This window comes from Marmota monax, unplaced genomic scaffold (genome assembly GCF_021218885.2).
Source record: "Marmota monax isolate L192 unplaced genomic scaffold, Marmota_monax_Labrador192_F-V1.1 WCK01_AAM20220418_F8-fsc00163, whole genome shotgun sequence".
NCBI lineage: Eukaryota > Metazoa > Chordata > Mammalia > Rodentia > Sciuridae > Marmota > Marmota monax.
Window position 1 is genome coordinate 1,519,361 of NW_026693660.1, and position 18,250 is coordinate 1,537,610.

An 18,250-nucleotide genomic window follows, 5' to 3' on the forward strand; every position below is an offset into this window, starting at 1 on the left:
ACTGCCTAACAGGCACGGTCCCTAAGCCACATGCTTGTTGTTTAAACAGAGAGGGGGAGATGTTGAGAGCCACAGCCAAAGGGGCCCCAGCAAACTTCCAGCTGCCAGCAAACTTCCAGCTGCTGGCTGATGATTGGCTCACAGCGGCCCCAGCAACATCTAGCTGATTGGCTCCTCAGCCCCAGCAACATCTAGCTGATTGGCTCCTCTGTGGTGATGCTCATTGGGCTGTTTCCCTGCCCTTTCAGACCACGGAGCTGCTCATTGGGGGACTTTTTTGGCTCCGCCCAAGTGACCCAGCCAATCGGCCTCAAGAGGAGGAGGATTGTGGGAGGTGGAGAGAAGCTTGTGTGGGAGAGAGAGGCTTGTGGAAAGCCGGTGGTGGCAGTTGAGGCTCTGAGGGTTTTTCCTGAGAGGCTGTTTTGTTTGGCGTGTGTGGTTCTAAAAATAAAGTTAGTTTCTTTTGACAAGTGGCTCCTGATTGTGCCCAGCCAGACTGCGGCACACAAGAATGCTGAGTATCATGAATCCCTGTAATACACTATATTTTCAGTTAAACAGAAATGATGACGAGCTCCATACAGAATATTATACACTCAGCACACTCCAATAATATCAGTAAATAGGTATTTCTTTTGCATATTGTACACCATGGAGCCAATTAATCTGAATCATTAATTCCATAACAAATTATAAGAGAGCTTTTTTTGAGCAGTACTAGAGATTGAATCCAGGGATATGCTACCACTACACTACATCCTCAGTCCTTTAATACTTTTTATTTTGAGACAGGGTATCATCCTCAGTCCTTTATTACTTTTTATTTTGAGACAAGGTCTCATTGGTCTTGAGCTTATGATCCTCCTGCCTCAGGCTCTTGAGTAGCTATAATAAAACAGCTTTTAAAGATAAGTCTGAAGGGCTAGGGTTGTGGCTTAGCAGTAGAGCACTAGCCTAGCACGTGTGAGGCCCTTGGTTCGATCCTCAGCACCACATAAAAATAAATAAATAAATAAATAAAGATATTGTGTCCGACTATAACCAAAAAATAAATGTTAAAAAAATAATTAAAAAAAAAAAAAAAAGTCTGAGGCCAGTCATGGTGGCACACACCTCGGGAGGCTAAAGCAGTTACTCAGGAGGCTAAGGCAGGAAGACTGCAAGTTCAAAGTCAGCCTCAGCAACTCAGTGAGGCCCTAAGCATAATAATATATCATAATACACACACACACACACACACACACACATATATATATATATATATATATATATCATAATATATTGTGAGACCCTGTCTCAAAAAATAAAAAGGGCTGGGGATGTAACTTAATGGTAAAATACACCTGGGTTCAATCCCCAGTATTAAAAAAAAAAAAAAAAAAAATCCCACTAACAAACAAACCTTTAAGATATGTTTCCATTTATTCATTGCCAAACAACTCCTACACAGAAAGCAATGTTTCCCTCCAAGTTTCTTTGAAATTCTTTATCATAAATTTCAAGACTTGTGCTCAATTTCTTGGTACATGTATATGTATGTAATGCTTGGGATCAGACCCAGGCCCTTCCACATGCTAAGCATGTACTCTATATCCCAGACCCTCTGTTCAATTTCTAAACGAAGTACAAAAATGAATCTAAACTTTTCACTTTTAAGTTTCAAAGCTATTATTCACTGTACTGGATAAAGTTGGCTTCAGCCATTAACATTACATCATAAGTGCCTCACCTTGCTCAAAGCATACAGATCCAGAATTTTTCTCTCCACCACAGGAATTTTCAGAGTAGACCCTTGAAGTTCCCAAAATTTTGCCAGTTGATCCAAGAAGTCCAGTCTCACTCTGGTCATTGCCTAAGATTAATAAAATATAGATATTGGCCATAGGAACTGGTATGGCTGAAAATAAATCAATGTGTCTTAATCTAGAGTAATTTAAAGACTTCTTTACTGTTAAGCTCAACTGTGTTAAAAAAAAAAAAAAAAAAAAAAGCCAATAATGTAAAGAGGTTAAATACTTCTAATGAGCTTTATTCACCGAGGCAAAAACAAGTTACTCTAAAGCAGGTATGGTAGTATATACCTGTAATCCAAAAACTTGGGAGGTGGACAGAGGCAGGAGGATTACAAGTTTGAGGCAGCCTGGGCAATTTAGCAAGATCCTCTCTCAAAATACAATTTACAGATCAGTGGTAGAATGCTTGCTTAGTGTGGGCAAGGCCCTGGGTTCAACCCATAGAGCAACATCAACAAAAATAATAATAATTTTAACATATGTAAAAAGTTCTCACTAGCAACTACAAGAATTCTTTTAATTTGCTTAACTTTATGCTAACCAAAGTACGCAGTAAATTATTTCTAGTCTCTAAGCATCCTAATTCCATCATTTCATCTGTAGGTATTATGCACACTTTTAGTACACCAACTCTACCTCAGTGATATTAAGATGCTTCATCAAGTATCTAATTACAATAGTTTAAAAGAAAAATATGTATTAAAATCTCAGAAAATACATGTTTTGGTTTTTCTTATCTTGAGAGGGGTGGGTGCGTGTGTGGTACTGGGGATTGAACTGAGAGCCTCACCCATGCCAGGAAAACACTCTTACCACTGACCTGCATCCCCAGGCCATCAAATAATATAAGCACAATCCAAGAGAATTAGTAATATTTAAAGGGAAATCTTATAAATAAAATTAACTGGCGCTCAGTGGTAGAGCGCTTGCCTAGCACCTGTGAGGCACTGGGTTCGATTCTCAGCACCACATAAAAAATTTAATAAAATAAAGATATTGTGTCCATCTACAGCTAAAAATGCTTAAAAATAAATAAACAAAATTAACAGTCTGGAGAAATTCTACCAAAACAAAACCACTTGAAAACTAGGTTTTCAAATGAAAATTTATAGAATTAAAAAAAACCTATCTTCCAGGCTGGGTTGTGGCTCAGTGGTAGAGTGCTTGCCTAGCATGCATGGGGCACTGGGTTCGATGCCCAGCACCACAATAAATAAGTAAACAAATAAATAAATAATAAATATTTTGCGTCCATCTACAACTAAAAAAAAAGAAACTATCCTCCAAGGACCACAAGAGGCAGAAATCTTCTGAGATTAGTCCCTGAAAAATTTTAGAATAATAAACATTGGAGAAAGTGGAATTTAAGAATTTCAGATCTCCGAAGCTGGACATTCCCATGATGAAAAATATAGTAAGAAACAATTTCCCATAATCTCAGCTAAATAAAAAAACTCTAACCATAAGCTTTTAAAAATCAGACACTTCTTCCAAACACTAAATAACTGTTCTAGTCAATCCCAATTAACACAAACTCTGGGCCTCAGTACATAAGCTAATCAAAGTTCTCTACCTAGAGGCCTAACATAAAAAATCAGGAAGGAGAATTGTTAATATAACACTTACCTCAAGTTCATTCAGGCGCTGTACTCTTGGAGTGAATCGAAAGCTTTTTACTTCACACGCAAATGGAGGTTGCCAATCCTAAACAGAAAGGACATGCGTATATGTATATATGTTTGTGTCTATGCATACAAAAATATGTGCTTTTTTTAACACAGTAATATGGGTTGGGAATGTAGCTCAGTGGTAGAGCACTTGCCTAGCATGTGCAAGGCCCTGGGTTCAATACTCAGCACCAAAAAATAATAATGGTATGTAAGCAAGGAGTGCATTATTCATTACTTTAAGGGGTGAGTTGCCAAAAATCAGTGACAATAGAACTTGTAAGTCTTCTTTATTGTAGAAACAGAATAATATTTTTCACATAAAATAATTTTAATTTTAATATCACTTAGAGTGTTCTCAACTCTCACCAGTCTCGCTATTTACATCCCACAGTTATGCTTTCTCAAATTACTCATGCAGAAAGCAATGAGTTCATGTACCACAGAACAGTGTCCAATAAACATACAGGTTTACCAAATTAAAAAAAAAAAGGTAAAACTAAAGATTAGAAGGAAATTTATAGGGCTGGTGATGTAGCTCAGTGATAGAACACTTCGCTAGCATATGTAAGACTTGAGTTTGACTCCCAGCAATGCAGGAAAGAGAAAAGAAATTTTTAAGTATTTATTAATCAGTTACAGTGGCACCTGCCAATAGTTTGTTATTCAGGAGGCTGAGGTAGAAAGATCACTTGAGCCAGGAATTCTAGATCAGTCTGGGCAACATAGAGAGACCCTGTTTCCCTCCCACTCCCCCAAAAGTCAATTTTGTCAACAATTTTTTAAAATATTTTTTATTTATGTGTAAATATAAGCACTTTACAGTCTATGTTATATAAATGTTTTGATCAAAGCCCAGCTTCTAGGGACCCAAACATACATATATATATATATATATATATATATATATATACACACACACATATACACAACATATATACTTTTTTTAAATAAGTAAATCCACAGAACAAAGACAACTTCCAGACAGATGTAACTAATTTGAGGTCAGATATTTCAAGTGGCATTCTAAAGAACATAGTTTGATTGGCCTAAACAATAGCATTTAAAGATATGAGAAGTAGTCAAAGATTTGTTTTTAATAAACCTTATTTAATATGTATACTCTTTCAGCCTTTTTAATAAAAATATAACTTTGTTTTACCAAAACAATCCTTCGATAGAATTTTTAATGAATAAATACAACATAAATAGATGAAAATACGGTTTAGGAAAAAACTTCAATGCTTCAGTCTTGGTCAGCATTAGATAATTTTGATAAAGAAAAAGTAGAAGCTTTTGGAGGATGGCAATGCATATCATCACAACAATTATTTGTTAATCCTTTGCTTGCAACTGATAATATTACAGTATTCAGCATAGTGGGAGTAAGACCTGCTTTATAATCAGAAAACTTTGATTTTGAAGTTCAAAACCTACTTTGCTTTTTTGCCCAAGATAACACATTTGATTGTTTTTTAACTTATCCAGACTTGCCTCATCTGCAAAATGAGAAATTTATTTACCTACTAGGTCTTCAAAGATTAAATAAAACATTCTATAGATGCTAAATTAACTACTCCTTTTCCCCCTTTCATCTAAGCTTTTAATTCACTGTGGTATGAACTATCATGGTAATCCTGGTGAGGGTGGTTGATTTCTTAAATGCAACACTGGTAACAGGCTTATCTACCTCTAGACAAAACATAAAGCAAAATGTCTTTAAGAAGCAAAGGTTCTATCCACAGCAAAAATTCACAAACTTAATCTGCATTAAGAATCATCTAAGCATTTGCTAGAAAAGCAGATTACAAACATTCCAGATCCAGAAATAGATTTCACCCTTTTTTCTTTCCCCCCTTTTTTTTAAAATCCCCACTCTTTGGGCAGTTTCAGAGATATGGAACCCAGGGCTTACACACGCTAGGCAAATGCTATACCACTGAATTACATACTCAGCCCGATTCTAGTCTTTTTTTTTTTTTTAACATTTTTTTTAGTTGTTGATGAACCTTCATTTTATTCATTTATTCACATGCAGTGTTGAGAATAGAACCCAGAGCCTCACACATGCTAGGCAAGTGCTCTACAATGAGGTACAACCCCAGCCCTGATTCTAGTCTTAATAAGGCCTAGCAATATGCAGTTTAATAAACTTCCAGTCAACCATGGTACAGGTTATCCAGCAACAGTATTTGGAAAGCACTGGTGTAATGGGTAAAGAAAAACCCTTTTGACCTTGAGCATATCACTGAAACTCTTAGGGCATTAATTGCACCCATAGGAGTAATATCTGAGATCCTTAAAGATTGAGAATTATAATTATCCAACTTTAGGCAAACCTAATTATTTGCAATCATTGCAATTCTAAAATCTTTGCTCCTTGGTTCCTTATATCAAGGGTTTTCAACGTTTTCTTCCACTTCCACTATTGACCAAGTCTTCCTAAACCTCTGAATTTCAAAAATTATTGATGCTCTTTCTCTTCGCCATGTAAGATTTTTCCATCGCAGCAGTAATCGGCCTGGAATTCTTGCCTTTTGATACCATTGTGGGAAACAACTAGAGCTCAAATTACCTTTTAAGAAACCCAAGACCTATCCGGGTGATAGAACAAGCCTGTAATCCCAGGGACTCGGGAGGCTGAGGCAGGAGGATCACAAATTTGAAGCCAGCCTCAGCAATTTAGCGAATACCTAAGCAACTTAGCGAGACCTCTTTGAAAATTAAAATATCAAACTCAAAGGGCTGGGGATGTAGCTCAGAGCTAGGGCGACCCTAGGTTCAAACCTCGGCACTCCCCCCACAAAAGTAAAAAAATAAAAAGAAAAAAAAACCCACTTAACCCTGAGAGATGACCTGCAAACATTTAACAAACTAAGCATTAGCAGGGCTTGGATGCAGCAGAAATAGCCGACGGACAGGTAGTTTCTACTGTAGAAGCATAATGAGGATTCTACATAAGGGGAAGGCACGTCAGGTCACAACACTTTAAACACCTTTCCAGACATCAAAAGGCCTGAAGCCTTTTGTTATCCTTTCCCCCAATTCCAGAGAAAAGTATCAGTGCCCAAGTTCTAAATGGAAAAGACCCTAGGAAGACCCCTTTCTGGCGTTCACACCCACCGAAATTAAACTGCAGAAGAAACTAAGGTAAAAATATCCAGAAAAGTAGCCTTCAGTTGTTCAGAAATGAGGAAGAGTATACACGAAAAAACAGAAAAACCTGAGAAGTAAAGCCACACCAAGCGTATCGAATCCCCTATACTCCCTTCTCCCCGTCTCTCCTCACAGACTCCGGTACCTTGGGCGGTCGGATTTTGCAGATGCCAGTTTTCTCGGCCAAAGGCCGGATGCGGCCGATGAAGCTGAGCGGGTCTGTGAACTCCTCCCAGCTGGGCTCAAAGACCGGACACTCCGGGGGTGGCACGAACTCTGCCGCGTAGCCCCCCGGCCCCATGCCCGCCATGGCAATAGCCAGGGGACCCCCTTAGGAGAACAAGTGGAGAAAGGCTGGCTGAAGCCCACCACGCCTTTTCACGTCCCCTGACAGGGGCCGCAGCGCATCTTTTTGAACATGAAGTGCGGGACGCAGAAACCCCAGAATCGCTTCCTCCAGTCGTTTGTTATTGTTTCCTTCAGGGCTTTTCCTCTCAGGGACCGGACTTTTCCGGAAGTTAACGTACTGTCAAATTCCTCCGCCACCGCAGGAAACAGAATTCCTCCGCCGCGACGCCTCGAGGTACGACGCTTTTCTTCTTCCTCCCTTTCGGGAGAGTCTGGTGTCGCTATTTCTCTGCTTGCCCGTCGCAGTTCTGGGCAGCTGATGACTCCGGGAGGGTCACCCTTGAGGGTCCCACGGTCTCCTCTAGGCGAGGTAAGAGTGAACAGAAGTATTCGGGGCGAGGCAGAACGCGCTCTTCCGGCGCGGAGGAATGTGTAATGCCCCAGAGGGCAGAGGTTCTCTTCCGGCGAGGAGGACGCAGTTCCCCTTTGTGTATTAGTGGACGCGCAAACAAACCCGGCCTAACGGTAGCTACCCAACCTCGCTGCTAGTTGGCCGTCATTTGTTTTATCCTGCTTGTCTACATTTGACCGAGTAACTAACATTTCCGGCATGTTTTTCACACTCTCTTTTTTTCATCCTTTGCTAGTATCTTACGAACAATTGTATTTGGTCGTTTTATACCTGCCTCGTTTGCACGATAAGTTCTAAATGGAACCGATCCCCCAAATCCTGCAGAGCGGCTTTGGCCACCACCTAAGAATTCTTTTCACTCTCCTAATCTTTCTTTTCTAGCATTTGTCAGTCAACCCTAAATTATCTCATTTTAACAGTAACTAGCTCCCTTTGGCATCACATAATGTATTAAGCCTTTTTCAGTTTATTTAAAAAAAAAAAAAAAAAACTACGGTAATCGTTTTGAACTTGTCGGAAAATCTCGAAGCCAGGGCTCAGTGGTAGAGTGCATAAGGGATCCCCAGAACCGCAAAAAGAAAAAGAAAAAATCTGTATGCCAGTGTCTATTTCTTACTTCCTCCAAATTGTGGAAAGTAACATAGACAGGATTAATGGAGAAATCTTGAAAATGTGCTTTTTAGTATTAAGTATCAATATGGCTGGGCATGTTGGCACACACCTGTTAGCTCAAGGACTCTGAAAGCTGAGGCAGGAACTTCGCAAATTCAAAGCCAACTCAGCAGCTTAGAGAGACCCTGTCTCAAAATAAAAAATAAAGAGGATAGGAAAGGCAGCAGAACACAGCAGACACTAGTATGGCAATATGTAAATCAATGGATGTGTAACTGATGTAATTCTGCAATCTGTATATGGGGTAAAAATGGGAGCTCATAACCCACTTGAATCAAAGTGTGAAATATGATATATCAAGAACTACCTAATGTTTTGAACAGCCAACAATAAAAAATTAAAAAAAAATAAAAAAATAAAAATGGTTGGGGATGTGTCTCATTGCTTAAGCCCAATCCCTTTTACAAAAAAAAAAAAATGCAATGACTTCACATTTTTTTTATTTACTGCCACTTTCAAGCTTCATCTCTTCTGCTTTACTGTATAATCTACAAACTTTTTGGTGGCTTTGATGCACCATTCTTTGCCTTAACTCTGAATCTTCACAGATTATTTCCTGTGGAACATTTTTGTAGTCTCCTGACCCAACCTTGTCCCTACAAGTTCATGTATGTCTTTCCAACTTATCTTCCTTCTAATTCAATTAAATATCACTTGCTCTGGAAAGACTTCCATAATCATCAAAGTTAGTCATCAGCAACTAGTACTTCCTTCTCAAATATTTTGTTTATTATAGTTGTTTTTGGTATCAGGGATTGAACTCAGAAACCCTCAACCACTGAGCCACATTCCCAGCCCTTTTTATTTTTTTGAGATGGAGTCTTGCTAAGTTCAGGATCTCAATAAATTGCTGAGGCTGGCTTTGAACTTGGGATCTTCCTGCCTCACCTCCTGAGCCACTGAGATTACAGGCTTTTGCCACGAGCTCAGCTCCTTGTCAAAACATTTGGAAATAATTTCCTCTCTTTCTCAAGACTGTAAGCTGCACAAAGACAGGGGCATTGTCCATATATTGGCCATTGTTTTCCAGGCTCCTTGAATAGTCTTGGGATATGGGGAGTATGCGATGAGACTGTTAAATAAATGGATTCACCCAATAAATAAATGAATTGGATCCACAAAACAATTTCCCTTGTGTTTTATTGCCTCATCTTATATTTGCATACACTAAATTTTGTTTTGAGACTTCCAAGAATGACATTGATAATATTCCTTCATTTTATTTACAGCATCCACAAAAGGTAATGCCCAATTATTCATACTTACCAGCCTAAACCTCACACAGACACTTTGAGGAGATAGTTCTATTTCAGTTACCCTTTGTTGAATGGCATACTACCTCAAAACTGAAAATAAAAATTGTTTATCAATTCTATGGGTTTGCAATCTGATAGATTCATGGCCTCACCTGGGTTTACTCATGCAGTCACAGTCATCTGACAGCTTGACTGGTTTAATGTTTAAATTTATGTACCAATTTGGCAGGCCCACAGTGGCCAGATATGTGGTCAAACATCCGGGATGTTTGTGCTGGGTGCGGTGGCACATGTGAACCAAAGTTTCCCAGCAGCTATAGAGGCTGAAACAGGAGGATTTTGAGTTCAAAGCCAGCCTCAGCAAAAACAAGGAACTAAGCAACTTAGTGAGACCAGTGTCTCTAAATTAAAAAATAATAAGGCTGGAGATGTGGCTCAGTGGTCCAGTTCCCCTGAATTCAATCCCCAGTAAGGCAGGGGCGGCATTCTGGGTGTTTGTGATGGGGCATTTGGGGATGAAATTAACATTTAAATCAGAGACCTCTAAATAAAGCAGATTGCCCTCTATGAAGCAAGTGAGCTTCATCCAATCAATCGAAGACCTGAATAGAACAAAATACTGACCCCTGAGCAATAAGGAATGTTGCCATTTGTTTTGGACCTCAACTGCAGCATCAGCTTTTTCTTGGTCTCCAGCCTGCCAGCCTTCCCTGCAGATTTTGGACTTGCCAGCCTCTATAATCTTGTAAGCCAATTCCTTAAAGAGAAATCTCATATCCTACTGGTTTATTTTCCAGAAGAAGCTAATACACAATTAAGGTGGGAGAGTGCAAGATGTTTTCATATGTCTAGCAATTGGTACTAGTTGTTGGCTGGGAAACTTTGGTTTACATGGTTTCTATTTTTTTTTTTTTAAAGAGAGAGAATTTTAATATTTATTTTTTAGTTTTCGGCGGACACAACATCTTTGTTTGTATGTGGTGCTGAGGATCGAACCCAAACCGCACGCATGCCAGGCTAGCGCGCCACCGCTTGAGCCATATCCCCAGCTCTGGTTTCTAATTTTAAAATAGTAAACTGGGCTTTTTCACAGCATGGTAGTCTTAGCATTCCAATAGGATAAGACTGGAAGCAAAAGCCTAAGGTCTAGACTCCAAAATGTATCAAACACTCTCTCAAATTCTGTTGGTCAAAGCATGTCAAAAGAAAGGCCCAGAATCAGAAAGGTGGGGAAATAGCTGGGCACATGATGCATGCCTATAATCCCAGTGACTCAGGAAGCTGAGGCAGGAAGATCCCAAATTCCAGTCCAGCCTCAACAATTTAGCAAGACCATGTCTCAAAATTTAAAATAAAAAAGAACCAAGGATTTAACTCAGTGGTAAACCTCCCCTGAGTTCAACCCCAGTATCAGAAAAGGAGCATAGTGAAATAGACTTCATTGTATTTTATTTATTATTTTTCTTTTTTTTTTTCCCCTCTGTACTGGAAATCAAATCTAGTACCTTGTGTAGACTAGGCAAGCTCTCTACCCAGTAAGCTACATCTTCAGCCTACACTGCATTTCTTGATAGAAAGTGACAGAATCACATTGCAAAGTGATGTGGACACAGGAAAGCATGACTCATTGTATACAATTATAATGACTTACAGAAGCCTTAGGTTTTCTACTACTTAAATCTGGAAAACCACACGATTCCAAAAAAAGGGAGAAATGCTGAGGCTAGGACTATAGCTCAGTGGCAGAGCACTTGCCTAGCATGTCTGAGGCACTGGGTTCGACCCTTAGCACCACATAAAAAAATAAACAAAGGCATTCTGTCCATCTTCAACTAAAAAAAAATTTTTTTAATTAAAAAAAAAGGAAGAAATGGCCAATGAGGTGGCACACTTATGTAATTCCAAAGACTGGAAGGCTGAGGAAGGAGAACTGCAAGTTGAGGCCAGCCACTCTTAGCAATTTAACATGATCCTGTCTCAAAAACTTAAAAGGGCTGGGCTCTTGTCTGCCTCTAGAGCTTGTCCACATTCTCCCTTGAATGTATATTCCTTACTTTACCCCAAATGACAGTGTGTGTGGGTGTGTTGTATCTCTCTCTCTCTCTCTCTCCCTCCCTCCCTCTCCCTCCCTCCCTCCCTCTCCCTCTCCCTCTCCCTCTCCCTCTCCCTCTCTCTCCTCTCTCTCTCAATTACCACTGTTCTCCCTTGAATATGTATCTACTTTCCTTAAAAACAAACAAAAACTCTCTTTGGGGAGAAAAAAAAGAGTCTGGGGCTGGAACTCCATGGTAGCAGAAGTAGAGCACCCCTGGGTTCAACCCCCCAGTACTGAAAAAAAAGGAGGGGGGGAGGCAATGAAATTCTAACCAAAAAGAGTCAATGAGCCAGGTGTGATGGTGCACACTTTGTAATCCCAGTGGTTTGGGAGGTTGAGGCAGGAGGATGGCAAATTCAAAATCAAACCCATCAATTTAAGGAGGCCCTAAGCAACTTAGCAAGAACTTGTCTCAAAATAAAACATAAAACCAGGTGGGGATGTGGCTCAGTGGTAAGTAAGTGCCTCTGGATTTCATCCAAAGAGTTAATGAGGGGCTGGGGAGGTGGCTCAAGCGGTAGCGCGCTCACCTGGCATGCGTGCGGCTTGGGTTCAATCCTCAGCACCACATACAAACAAAGATGTTGTGTCCGCCGAAAACTAAAAAATAAATATTAAAATTCTCTCTCTCTCTTAAAAAAAAAGTTAAAAAAAAAAGAATTAATGAAATAATTTGTTTTGCCAGGAACAGTGGTGCAAGCCTATAATCCCAGTTATTCTGGAGGCTGAGCCAGTAGGATCAGAAGTTCAAAGCCAGCTTCAGCAATTTAGAAAGCCCTAAGCAACTTACAAAGACCTATCTCAAAAAATAAAAGGGGCTGGGGTTAAGCACCCCCAGGTCCAATCCCTGGTACCAAAAAATTTTTTTGTTGTTTTGCCAAACATTAAATTAAAATATAAGATGGGCATAGTTGGCACATGCCTGTAATCCCCGTGGCTCAGGGAGGCTGAGACAGGAGGATTGCGAGTTCAAAGCCAGCCTCAGCAACTTAGCAAGGCTCTAAACAACTCAGTGAGACCCTTCTCTAAATAAAAATACAAAATTGGGCTAGAGATGTGGTTCAGTGGTTGAATGCCCCTGAGTTCAATTCCCAGTGCCTATATATATATATGGTTTTGAGGCTGGGGATGTGGTTCAGTGGTAAAGTGCTTGCCTAGCATACATGAAGCCCTAGGTTCCATGTCCAGTGCTGCAAAAAAAATAAAATAGTTTCACTTTATAATTAATAGACAAATGAGGCCCTGGTAGACTCTCAGTCTAAGCATGAGCCCCTAAATCCTTTTTTTTTTTTTTGTGGTGCTGGGGACTGAACCCAGAGTCTTGCACATATGAAGCAAGCATTCTACCAATTAAGCTATATCCCCAGCCCCTCTAAAAAGCTTTTATTGTATGGGTTATATATATTGATATTTACTACATATTAGCAATTAAAACTAATAAACATTTATTCATTTAAAATAAAACAAGGGGGATGGGAATAAGAAAGAGTAGAATGAATCAGACATAACTTTCCTATGTTCATATATGAATACATGACCAGTGAAACTCCACACCATGTACAACCACAAGAATGGGATCCTAATTAGGATAAGTTATACTCCATGTATATATAAACGTCAAAATATACTCTACTGTCACGTACATCTATTTTTTTTTAAGAGAGAGAGAGAGAGAGAGAGAGAGAGAGAATTTTTTAATATTTATTTTAGTTTTCGGTGGACACAACATCTTTGTTTGTATGTGGTGCTGAGGATCGAACCCGGGCCACACGCATGCCAGGCGAGCGCGCTACCGCTTGAGCCACATCCCCAGCCCTGTCATGTACATCTAAATAGAACAAATTAACAATGAAAAAAATAAAATAATAAGCTATAACATGTTAGCATAAATGCATTTTCAGAATAAGAACTATATTTTCCAAAACAAAAATATATATATAAGGAGAAAAGTGGCAATGGTTTTTTGTTTGAAAATTTCTTAATGTTTCAAACTGGATTCTCATATCTGTTTCTGAATTTAATCTTTTGCGATATGTTATCTTCATTGAAGTACATGAAGAAAATTCAGCTTGACCTAGACACATAGTTGGGAAACAAAGAAGCTTTTTTTTTTTTTTTTTTAATTTTTGGTAATTGAGCCCTGGGGCACTTGACTGGTGAGCTACATCCCCAGTCCTTTTTTTTTTTTTTTGAGACAGGGTCTTACTAAGTTGCTTAGGGCTCCACTAGGCCCCACAGAGTTGGTGAGACTGGCCTTGAACTTGAAATCCTCCTGATTTACCAGATTTAACCTCCTGAGTTGCCAGGATTATAAGCATGCACCACTATTCCTGGCAATCACTATGATTTCTTAAAGCCTAGTTATTCAGAAACAAAACTTTTATCAATTGACTTTTTTTCTTTTTCTTTTCTTTTCTTTTTGACACTGGGGATTGAACCTGGGTGTGTTTTACCACTGAGCTCCATCCCTAGCCCTTTTTATTTTTTTATTTTGAAACAGGGACTCATTAAATTGCACAAACTGGCCCTGAATTTGCAATCCTTTTACCTCAGCCTTCCAAATTGCTGGGCTTACAGATTTGTCCCCCACACCCAACTCAACTGACTTTTTTTTTGGTTGGGGGGGAGGTTACCAGGGATTGAACTCAGGGACACTTGACCACTGAGCCACATCCCCAGCCTATTTTGTATTTTATTTAGAGACAGGGTCTCACTAAATTACTAAGGCTGGCTTTGAACTAGTGATCCTCTTGCCTCAGCCTCCAGAGCTGCTGGGATTACAGGAATATACCACTGCGCCCAGCACAACTCAATTGATTTTTGTGTACTCTGTTAGAGTAAAATGATAGTTAACTTGTACTTGAATTGATTTTTTAATCCAGTCATGATTTTGTAACATCATGCATTAGTCATTTGGAAAATATTGATTCACTGACTTATACAGATCTTCCAAATTTGGCATGTTATATAATATCAAAATCACAAAAATATCACCATTGATAACATGATACAATTGGAAAGCTGTCAAACTCAAGATGTCAGAAACAAGTTTTCTAAAGTTATAATTTTCACTTGAAAGTTCACATTGCCAACAAATAGCATCAATTGTTTCCATTTTAACAAAATGACTGTCAAATTCCTAAGTCTGAATAATCATCGATTGTTATACCTCTGTGTTCTATGAAAAAAGTGGCTAGTTCAGCTGGTATGTGCTTTTCCTTGAAAAAAAAAAACAAACTGTATTTTCTGTATGCAATAGAAGCACTTTATGTGAATTTCCTATTTCAGCACAAAGGCTATTCAAAGACGTAACAGCCAATCGCAGTGGTGGATGCCTATAATCCCAGCAACTCAGGAGGCTGGGGTAGGAGGACTGCAAGTTCCAAGATAGCCTCAGCAATTTAGTGAGGCCCTAAATGACTTAGCGAGACCATTCTCAAAAAATACAATAAAATAAAAAGGGTTAGAAATGGAGCTCAGTGGGCTGGGGATGTGGCTCAAGCGGTAGCGCGCTCGCCTGGCATGCGCCAGGGCGCTGGGTTCCATCCTCAGCACCACATAAAAATAAAAATAAAGATGTTGCACCTAAAACTAAAAAATAAATATTAAAAAATTCTCTCTCTCTCTCAAAAAAAAAAAGAAAGAAAAGAAATGGAGCTTAGTGGTAATATGCCCGTTTACCTGGATAATGACTACTAGTTTAGTTTGGTGTCACTACCACATTTATTCTAACTTCAGTTAGCATTATCTGAGGGACCAGAATTTTACCCATCGTTGCTTTTGTACCATCAATGCAAATGTCAACAGTGGAAAAGGCAAGTAACATCTTAGTGTGAACTATTAAAATAATTTTGACCTCAAGACATTCAGAAAATGCTTTGGGGACAAAAAAGTCTGGAATCTCTGGGTCACACTTTAAAAACTATTGTTTATACTATTATTTATTCTTAATTGACAAAGAATTGTGACTCTAGAGTTTGAATTAGCATGATAAAAGATGGGAGAGTTAGACGAGACCCACTGTAAAGGGAAGAAAGAAAAAATTAAATACCTTACCAAGGAATAGTCTCAACCACAGATCTTATTTATTAAATATTTAAGCATTTAAATTTCAACACTGTAGGGTTGTAGCTCAGTGGTTGAGCACTTACCTCGCATGTGAGGCACTGGGTTCAATCCTCAGCACCATGTAAAAATAAATCAATAAATAAAAATATTGTATCCATCTACAACTAAAAAAATTTTTTTTTGTAAAGAGAGAGAATTTTTTAATATTTATTTATTTTTCTTTTTTTAGTTTTCGATGGACACAACATCTTTATTTTATTTTTATGTGGTGCTGAGGATCGAACCTAGTGCCCTGCGCATGCCAGGCGAGCATGCTACCGCTTGAGCCACATCCCCAGCCCCCTAAAAATTTTTTTTTAATTTTAATGCTGTATATATATTAGTAGTTATTTTTTCCCACAGTCTATTTTTATTGTCACAATCAACATTATCATCTTTTTTTTATGACAGCAGAATGCATTACAATTCTTATTACACTTATAGAGCACATTTTTCATATCTCTGGCTGTATACAAAGTATATTCACACCAATTCGTGTCTTCATACATGTACTTTGGATAATAATGATCATCACATTCCACCATCATTAATAGCCCCATGTCTCCTCCTTTTCCCTTCCACCCCTCTGCCTAGAGTTCGTCTATTCCTCCCATGCTCCCCCTCCCTACCCCACGATGAATCAGCCTCCTTATATCAGAGAAAACATTCAGCATTTGGTTTTTTGGGATTGGGTAACTTCCCTTAGCATTATCTTCTCAAACTCCATCCATTTACCTGCAAATGCATGATTTAATTCTCTTTTGTTGCTGAGTAATATGCCATTGTGTATCCCTCTCCTGGGTCTATATCCAAAGGACTTAAAAACAGCATACTACAGGGACACGTCACATCAATGTTTGTACAGCACAATTCACAATAGCTAAACTGTGGAACCAACCTAGATGTCCTTCAATAGATGAATGGATAAAAAAAAAGTGGTATATATACACAAGTAGTTCTTTTTAAATGCTACAGTTCCCAGAACACACACACACAATGTTTGTTTGTTTGTTTGTTTTTTAAGTTGTTCTTTTGTACACTTTATTTTTTACAGTCCTGGGAATGGAACTCAGGACCTCAAGCATGCCAAGCACAGGCTTTTATGACTGAGTTCCCTTAGTCCTATGAATTTAACATTGCAAGAAATCAGTATAATTAATAAACTCTAGTGCTGGCCATGTAGCTTCTCTGCCCCACAACCAAGTATGCACACAGACACACAATGAACAAATTTTTTAAAATCCTCTCAACTTTACTTAGGCCAAAATAATGATAGTTTTATTCTATATCTGATGATCTGATTGAATTTATTCACTTCAAGAATTCAGTTAACATTTAGGGTTTTTATTACTCGGCCATAAAGAAGAATGAAACTATGGTATTTGTTGGTAAATGGATAGAACTGAAGACTGTCATGTTAAGTGAAATAAGCCAATTCCAAAAAACCAAAGTGGGGGCAGTTTCACTGGATTGGACAGGGCAGAGTGGAAGAAGGGAAGGGCTGTGTGGGGGGGTGCCACCATGCCTAGCAAACATTCTTATTGAGTGCTCACCCAGTCCAATGTTTGAACAACTCTTTTTTTCTTTTTCTCTTTGATTTATTTTTTGTGCTGCTGGGAACAAACGCAGGGCCTCACTCATGCTAGTCAAGTGATACCACTGAGCTACATTTTCAGCCCTGGATTTCACTTTGAATCTGTGTTGTTTGTTGTCAACATGGGTTTGAGGATAGATATTGTTTTGAACTCATATTCAGTGTTCAGAAAACAGAAAATAATTGTTATTTGTACTATAAACTAAAAAGTAGGAATACATATACAGTACTTTTGAGATGCATTTTTTGTAGGCAGGGCAGGTACTATGGATTGAATCCCAGGGGCACTCAACCATTGAACCCCATCCCCAGCCCTATTTTGTATTTTATTTAGAGACAGGGTCTCACTGAGTTGCTTAGTGCCTCACCATTGCTGGGGCTGGCTTTGAACTCACAATCTTTCTGTCTAGCCTCCCAAACCACTGGGATTACAGGTGTATGCCACTTCATCTGGACTTTTATTTTTCATTTCATTTTATATGAAATGAAACCAGGGATTGAACCTAGGGGCACTCAACGACTGAGCCACATCCCCAGCCCTTTTTTTGTTTTGAGACAAGACCTCCCTAGATTGTTTAGGACCTCATTAAGTTGCAGAGGCTGGCTTTGAACTCATAATTCTCCTGCCTCAGCTTCCCAAGCCTCTGGGAATTCAGGCGAACACCACCATACCTGGCTCAATTTTCTTTTGATTGATTGAGAGAAAGGGATAGATTGAAAATGACCCTATGTTTTTTGCTTTGTTTGGTACTGGAATTGAACCCACTGAGCCACATCCCCAGCCTTTTAATTTTTTTTTAAGTTGTTGAAGGACCTTTTATTTATTTATATGTGATGCTGAGAATAAAACTCAGTGCCTCATGCATGCTAGGCAAGTGCTCCACCAGAGTCCCAGCCCCAGTCCCCCAGCCCTTTTTAAATTTTTATTTAGAGACAGGGTCTCACTGAGTTGCTTATGGCCTCGCTAAATTGCTAAAGCTGGATCCTCCTATCTCAGCCTCCCAAGCTACTTAGATTTTAGGCATGCGTGATGCATTAACTTAGATATAGAATGGAAGAAAAGCAATCTATTAGGGGGTCAGTACACATGTAGGGAGGAGTTATACATTCATTCAACGTTTATTGAGCATCTGCTATGTGTTAGGTACTC

The 18,250-nt window shown here is 39.0% G+C and overlaps 2 protein-coding genes across 3 annotated transcripts in view; one reads left to right on the forward strand and one right to left on the reverse strand.

The window, feature by feature from the left end:
* Positions 1-7,090, reverse strand: part of Kdm5a (lysine demethylase 5A) — a 97,151-nt gene extending 90,061 nt beyond the window's left edge. The window contains exons 1-3 of the mRNA XM_046459905.2: positions 6,762-7,090; positions 3,420-3,497; positions 1,730-1,852 (exon numbers count right to left, since the gene is read on the reverse strand). Of these exons, the coding sequence (XP_046315861.1) occupies positions 1,730-1,852; positions 3,420-3,497; positions 6,762-6,926 (366 nt within the window). The 5' untranslated portion in view covers positions 6,927-7,090. The remainder of the gene's footprint in view (positions 1-1,729; positions 1,853-3,419; positions 3,498-6,761) is intronic.
* Positions 7,091-7,197: 107 nt separating this feature from the next.
* The window catches only part of Ccdc77 (coiled-coil domain containing 77), a 51,438-nt gene continuing 40,385 nt past the window's right edge, over positions 7,198-18,250 (forward strand). For both annotated transcript variants that reach the window (XM_046459907.2, XM_046459910.2), the window contains exon 1: positions 7,198-7,334. The gene's annotated coding sequence lies outside the window, so the exon portion shown is untranslated. The remainder of the gene's footprint in view (positions 7,335-18,250) is intronic.